Source organism: Mauremys mutica, chromosome 9 (genome assembly GCF_020497125.1).
Source record: "Mauremys mutica isolate MM-2020 ecotype Southern chromosome 9, ASM2049712v1, whole genome shotgun sequence".
NCBI classification, from domain to species: domain Eukaryota; kingdom Metazoa; phylum Chordata; order Testudines; family Geoemydidae; genus Mauremys; species Mauremys mutica.
In genome coordinates this window covers 106,218,988-106,226,406 of record NC_059080.1, presented here as the reverse complement: position 1 = coordinate 106,226,406, position 7,419 = coordinate 106,218,988, and the positions used below count along the sequence as shown (strand labels likewise).

Sequence of the window (7,419 nt, the reverse complement as noted above, 5' to 3'; positions counted from 1 at the left end):
TTCGCTTTGGCAAGGTGATCGTCAAGCTGCATTTGCGACCGCGGAGAGAGCGAGGTTTCTAAAAAGAAAAAAAGCAAAACACTATTATGGCGATCGTAAAAAATTATGGCGACCCCACCATCTACAGGAACTATTACAAAGCCCAGGCTGGATAGGCCCTTCCTGGATATCATGGGGCCCCCGTGATGTACGGGGCTGGTGTGGGTGGAATATTTCGTAGCCTCTTTCGAAAAGCTGTACCGCTTTTGAGGAGAGGGCTAGAAATTATTAAACCCCACGTAAAAACTGCCGCTCAAAACATAGCTAAAGACGTGGTAGGTCATGTCTCCCGGGCTGTTCTGGAGAAGGTGGGGAATACAGCTTCACAGGAAGGAGCGGGGCTGATGTACATTAAAAGGAGGAAGAGAAAGAGAAATACGTCATACCCGCGACGCACAGGTCCCCCGAAACCCTTTAAAAGAAGGGCTTTGACACGCAGGGCCAGCCATAAACGAAAGTCCAAGAGGAAGCCTGGGCAAAAGAGGAGACGCGCGCTGCCTGCTAAAAGAGACATATTTTAATCGATATGGCTTTTGTTCACTGCGGGTCTGAAGAGTGCGCCAAATCCGAACTAGACTTGTTTCAAATAGCCCCTACGCAGACCAGCATCGAAAAAAGCATTTACATTGAGGTGCCACCTCTATCGGCCGTTACGGAGTCTGCCCCCATTGACTTTTTTATAGCAGGGAATGGCATAGATTATATGGATTTAAACAACACGCTGCTTTACCTGTGTTGCAAGATTGTAAAAGGAGACGGAACCGAACTTGCCGCGGACGCCGAAGTGGGCCTGGTGAATTACCCTGTGGCCTCTATTTTCAGCCAGTTGGATGTTACTCTGGGAGACCGCCTTGTAAGCCAAAGCAACAATTGTTATCCTTACAGGGCCTTTATAGAATCAGTGCTCAATTACAGCGATGACACCCTCGCCACGCAATTTTCTGCCGGTCTGTTTTACAAAGACACTGCTGGACAACATGAAAAAACAGAGTTGGATGGAAGGAATCTAGGGTTTGTGAGGCGTGCAAAGCTGACGGCCGAAAGCAGAACGGTAGAGCTGCTGGGCCATCTACACAGTGACCTGTTTTTTCAAGAAAAACTTTTGTTAAACGGAGTGGATGTGAAAATTAAACTGACGCGCAGTAAAGACGCTTTCTGTTTAATGGGCAGCGCGGCTGAAGGCTTTAAACTGCGCATTGTATCAGCGTCCCTTTTTGTGAAGAAAGTACGGGTGGCCCCGGGTGTCCGTCTGGGGCACGCGGAGGCCCTGCTTGCCTCTAATGCTAAATACCCCGTGGACCGTGTGGGAATGAAAGTGTTTAGCATCCCTGCGGGCAGCAGGGTCAGTAACCAGGAGAACCTGTTTTTGGGACAGTTACCCAAAATGCTCGTCCTAGGGTTTGTGGATAACGATGCCTTTAGCGGAAGTTACACTAAAAATCCCTTTCATTTTAAACATTACGATATAAATTTTGTGGCCTTGTATGTGGATGGTGAACAGGTACCGACCAAGCCTCTGCAACCGGACTTCGAGGCAGGACGCTGCGTGAGAGAATACATGAATCTGGTACAGACAGCTGGTAAACACATGAAAGATCGTTCTTTGTTAATTGACCGGGAGGAGTTTGCACAGGGTTACACCTTGTTTGCCTTTGACCTGTCTCCCGACCAGGAATGTGCAGATCATTATTCCCTAATTAAAACTGGGAACCTGAGAGCAGAAATACGTTTTGGAAAGGCTTTGACAGTCACCGTTAATATGATCGTGTATGGGGTTTTTGACAATGTCATAGAGATAAATCAGAGAAGAAACGTTCTGTTTGACTACATGTGAACATGGACACCGTGCAGCTCTCACGTGTCTTATCAACGGATCCTTACACGAAAAAGAATTTCTTAGATGTGTTCCCTTGTGATTGGCTCCCTGGAGGCAAGCTGTCTCAGAGACCCCTAGGTTTGGTGGTGAACACGCATCCGCACAACCAACCGGGTGAACACTGGCTCGCCCTGTATCTGGCGGAGCGTAACCGTGGAGAGTTTTTTGACTCATATGGGCAACCCCCGAACAGCGTGTTGTTTCCTAAAAGCATTATGAAATTTTTAAACAAAAATGCCACAGACCTGGTGTTTCACAATAGACAATTACAAGACCCCCGCTCCGTCGCCTGTGGCTATCACTGCGTGTTTTTCTTACATCATCGTAGCAAGGGTTTATCTTTTGAACGGCTTTTAAAATTGTATTCTAATGACTTAGTGCAAAATGACCGGATGGTAATGAATTTTGTAAAGAGTAAATTTAAATTCTTGGGCATGCCTAGCCTTGCTCAAAACATGTTTCAACAAGCCCAGACGTGTGTATCTTGTAATGATTTTTATAGCCGTGTTACCCAATAAAACACCCCAAGTGTGGGGTTTAAAGAAATTGATGTTTGGTGGGGTTTTTTTTTTGTTTTTTAAATGACCAATTGAGAAAAATTACACAGATTTTTTTTTAAAAAGTATAGAAATGTTTTATTTAAAGCAAAACATTACAAGTTTTAAAAATTTTAGAATGTGAAAAAAAAAACATTACACACTGAGCCACTGGGCTCTTTTAGCCAATTTTTTTTTTTTTTTATAGGGCAAAAAAGGGGTCACGGATTCTTGATCCGCCCCGGTGTCAGCGGTCGAGGCCTTGAGGCGTTCCAAAAGGTCTCTGTTGGCCGCATTGCCCATGACGGAAGAGGGTACGTTCAGTTCCGCCATGGCATTCATAAACACATCCCATCCTTTAGGTACACGTTTGCTAGGTACAGAGCGCGTTTGGGTGACGGCCCTGACTAAGTCAAGCATGTTAGAACCATTAACCACAGAGCCTTTGTACACAAAAGACCCTTTATCGTCCCATGAAGAGAGATTTTTATCCTGGCCCAGTTTATTTAGCAATACTATTGCATTTTTTTTAAAACGCTTATTCACGTTATCCAGCGCCGTGCTTCAAAGGTACCTAACGTACGTGAAGCAAAGCGATGCGGATAAAGGGAAAATAAGTCTGTTTCTACCGGAACAGGAACAAAGCGTAACTGCCAAACCCCCAGAAACACCAAAGAACTCAGACTCGGTTGCTCAGGAGGTGCTGGATAACGTGAATAAGCGTTTTAAAAAAAATGCAATAGTATTGCTAAATAAACTGGGCCAGGATAAAAATCTCTCTTCATGGGACGATAAAGGGTCTTTTGTGTACAAAGGCTCTGTGGTTAATGGTTCTAACATGCTTGACTTAGTCAGGGCCGTCACCCAAACGCGCTCTGTACCTAGCAAACGTGTACCTAAAGGATGGGATGTGTTTATGAATGCCATGGCGGAACTGAACGTACCCTCTTCCGTCATGGGCAATGCGGCCAACAGAGACCTTTTGGAACGCCTCAAGGCCTCGACCGCTGACACCGGGGCGGATCAAGAATCCGTGACCCCTTTTTTGCCCTATAAAAAAAAAAAAAATTGGCTAAAAGAGCCCAGTGGCTCAGTGTGTAATGTTTTTTTTTTCACATTCTAAAATTTTTAAAACTTGTAATGTTTTGCTTTAAATAAAACATTTCTATACTTTTTAAAAAAAAATCTGTGTAATTTTTCTCAATTGGTCATTTAAAAAACAAAAAAAAACCCCACCAAACATCAATTTCTTTAAACCCCACACTTGGGGTGTTTTATTGGGTAACACGGCTATAAAAATCATTACAAGATACACACGTCTGGGCTTGTTGAAACATGTTTTGAGCAAGGCTAGGCATGCCCAAGAATTTAAATTTACTCTTTACAAAATTCATTACCATCCGGTCATTTTGCACTAAGTCATTAGAATACAATTTTAAAAGCCGTTCAAAAGATAAACCCTTGCTACGATGATGTAAGAAAAACACGCAGTGATAGCCACAGGCGACGGAGCGGGGGTCTTGTAATTGTCTATTGTGAAACACCAGGTCTGTGGCATTTTTGTTTAAAAATTTCATAATGCTTTTAGGAAACAACACGCTGTTCGGGGGTTGCCCATATGAGTCAAAAAACTCTCCACGGTTACGCTCCGCCAGATACAGGGCGAGCCAGTGTTCACACCGGTTGGTTGTGCGGATGCGTGTTCACCACCAAACCTAGGGGTCTCTGAGACAGCTTGCCTCCAGGGAGCCAATCACAAGGGAACACATCTAAGAAATTCTTTTTCGTGTAAGGATCCGTTGATAAGACACGTGAGAGCTGCACGGTGTCCATGTTCACATGTAGTCAAACAGAACGTTTCTTCTCTGATTTATCTCTATGACATTGTCAAAAACCCCATACACGATCATATTAACGGTGACTGTCAAAGCCTTTCCAAAACGTATTTCTGCTCTCAGGTTCCCAGTTTTAATTAGGGAATAATGATCTGCACATTCCTGGTCGGGAGACAGGTCAAAGGCAAACAAGGTGTAACCCTGTGCAAACTCCTCCCGGTCAATTAACAAAGAACGATCTTTCATGTGTTTACCAGCTGTCTGTACCAGATTCATGTATTCTCTCACGCAGCGTCCTGCCTCGAAGTCCGGTTGCAGAGGCTTGGTCGGTACCTGTTCACCATCCACATACAAGGCCACAAAATTTATATCGTAATGTTTAAAATGAAAGGGATTTTTAGTGTAACTTCCGCTAAAGGCATCGTTATCCACAAACCCTAGGACGAGCATTTTGGGTAACTGTCCCAAAAACAGGTTCTCCTGGTTACTGACCCTGCTGCCCGCAGGGATGCTAAACACTTTCATTCCCACACGGTCCACGGGGTATTTAGCATTAGAGGCAAGCAGGGCCTCCGCGTGCCCCAGACGGACACCCGGGGCCACCCGTACTTTCTTCACAAAAAGGGACGCTGATACAATGCGCAGTTTAAAGCCTTCAGCCGCGCTGCCCATTAAACAGAAAGCGTCTTTACTGCGCGTCAGTTTAATTTTCACATCCACTCCGTTTAACAAAAGTTTTTCTTGAAAAAACAGGTCACTGTGTAGATGGCCCAGCAGCTCTACCGTTCTGCTTTCGGCCGTCAGCTTTGCACGCCTCACAAACCCTAGATTCCTTCCATCCAACTCTGTTTTTTCATGTTGTCCAGCAGTGTCTTTGTAAAACAGACCGGCAGAAAATTGCGTGGCGAGGGTGTCATCGCTGTAATTGAGCACTGATTCTATAAAGGCCCTGTAAGGATAACAATTGTTGCTTTGGCTTACAAGGCGGTCTCCCAGAGTAACATCCAACTGGCTGAAAATAGAGGCCACAGGGTAATTCACCAGGCCCACTTCGGCGTCCGCGGCAAGTTCGGTTCCGTCTCCTTTTACAATCTTGCAACACAGGTAAAGCAGCGTGTTGTTTAAATCCATATAATCTATGCCATTCCCTGCTATAAAAAAGTCAATGGGGGCAGACTCCGTAACGGCCGATAGAGGTGGCACCTCAATGTAAATGCTTTTTTCGATGCTGGTCTGCGTAGGGGCTATTTGAAACAAGTCTAGTTCGGATTTGGCGCACTCTTCAGACCCGCAGTGAACAAAAGCCATATCGATTAAAATATGTCTCTTTTAGCAGGCAGCGCGCGTCTCCTCTTTTGCCCAGGCTTCCTCTTGGACTTTCGTTTATGGCTGGCCCTGCGTGTCAAAGCCCTTCTTTTAAAGGGTTTCGGGGGACCTGTGCGTCGCGGGTATGACGTATTTCTCTTTCTCTTCCTCCTTTTAATGTACATCAGCCCCGCTCCTTCCTGTGAAGCTGTATTCCCCACCTTCTCCAGAACAGCCCGGGAGACATGACCTACCACGTCTTTAGCTATGTTTTGAGCGGCAGTTTTTACGTGGGGTTTAATAATTTCTAGCCCTCTCCTCAAAAGCGGTACAGCTTTTCGAAAGAGGCTACGAAATATTCCACCCACACCAGCCCCGTACATCACGGGGGCCCCATGATATCCAGGAAGGGCCTATCCAGCCTGGGCTTTGTAATAGTTCCTGTAGATGGTGGGGTCGCCATAATTTTTTACGATCGCCATAATAGTGTTTTGCTTTTTTTCTTTTTAGAAACCTCGCTCTCTCCGCGGTCGCAAATGCAGCTTGACGATCACCTTGCCAAAGCGAAATGAAACGCCTCTGTTCTGATCTGTCTTTATTTCAATGGTAATGGTGTCGATGTGGTGTTTACTGACAGGGACGTAATGAGGTTTATCGTAGGTGATGGTAACAAACTCATTGTTCCTTCCTCGGACAGGGACGCAGCGTAACAGGGGAACAGAAAAGTCCCCCACAAACTGGTACTCTACGATATCCGTGTACAGATACAAGGAGTTAAAACCCCCTGTGATGTCTGCCGAGAAGGAAAAATTTTGGACGTTGCGTTTGGGGCCCAAACCCAGAATGTTAGCTAGCTCCCCGCCAGTAGAAAACCCGTACATAAAATCGGTAGATTTAAGTCTCACTTTTCTGCCCACAGGGTCGTAGTTCATGACCACCTCAGGTGGTCCGGGGTGACGAGCCATGGCGCTGTTCATATGCTCCAGTAATTCAGGTATGGTCGAGTAATAACCTCGTCGTAGGATAAAATTCCACGTCTTATCGCCAAAGGTGATTTCAAAAGGGGTGTCTTCATTGATAGTATTCCAGCTGTGCGGGTATTGTATTTCCACTAACCCCACCTCCCAGGCACCAGGGAGATCCAAGGGCTTAATTAGCCGTATTGTAAAGTTCGAGATGGTGTTTTGGGGAAAAACTGCAGAGCTGGCATTGCTGGGCAAAGTGATGTAAAACCCGCCATCGCTCATTATTAATTTTTTTCTTCTCTGTCTTTTGCAGGAGGATTTTTTTTTTCTGTTTCGTGTCTAAATGTCACAGAGCTGAGAAGCTTCCACCCAGCTGTTAAATTTATCAGGCCAACCCAACCATTTCACCAGTAGCTGTTTTTTTCTCCCTTTTCCTTTCTCCGCTAGAATTTTTTCAATCCTATAAATCCTGTCTCGTTTGGGGTTTACTTTTTGTAATTCTTCAGGGTAAAAAGATCCAGTCACTGCCTCACCCTCATAATCTTTTAATCGGTATACAGGTCTTTGGCTCCTGGTTAAGGCTTCATCCACTATGAATATCTCATCGGTAAACATCTGTTCATAACCTTTTTCAAAAGCGCCTTTGGTTTTAGATAGTCTCACGTGGTCACCTTTTCTAAAAGGGGCAACAACCCGTTTTATTTTAAAACCATCTCCGTAAACCGTTTTCCATACCTTCAGAGAATTTGAAGGGTTAACATCAAGGGGTCTGGTACGTATAGTTCTGTGAAAGCTCTGGTTGTAACTCTTTATAAAGTCAGGTAAGACGTCAATGTAGCGAAAGGTGTTATGGGCTGTAAAAT

At 45.0% G+C, this 7,419-nt stretch overlaps 2 protein-coding genes across 2 annotated transcripts; one reads left to right on the top strand and one right to left on the bottom strand.

Annotated features, from left to right (window-relative positions):
- The first annotated feature begins 565 nt into the window (after positions 1-565).
- On the top strand, positions 566-1,873 carry LOC123376861 (uncharacterized protein F54H12.2-like). Its single transcript, XM_045029103.1, has one exon. The coding sequence runs from the start codon at positions 566-568 to the stop codon at positions 1,871-1,873; it is 1,308 nt and encodes a 435-aa protein (XP_044885038.1).
- Positions 1,874-4,286: 2,413 nt separating this feature from the next.
- Positions 4,287-5,594, bottom strand: LOC123376860 (uncharacterized protein F54H12.2-like). Its single transcript, XM_045029102.1, has one exon. It carries the CDS (start codon positions 5,592-5,594, stop codon positions 4,287-4,289), a length of 1,308 nt encoding a protein of 435 aa, XP_044885037.1.
- Positions 5,595-7,419: the final 1,825 nt, after the last annotated feature.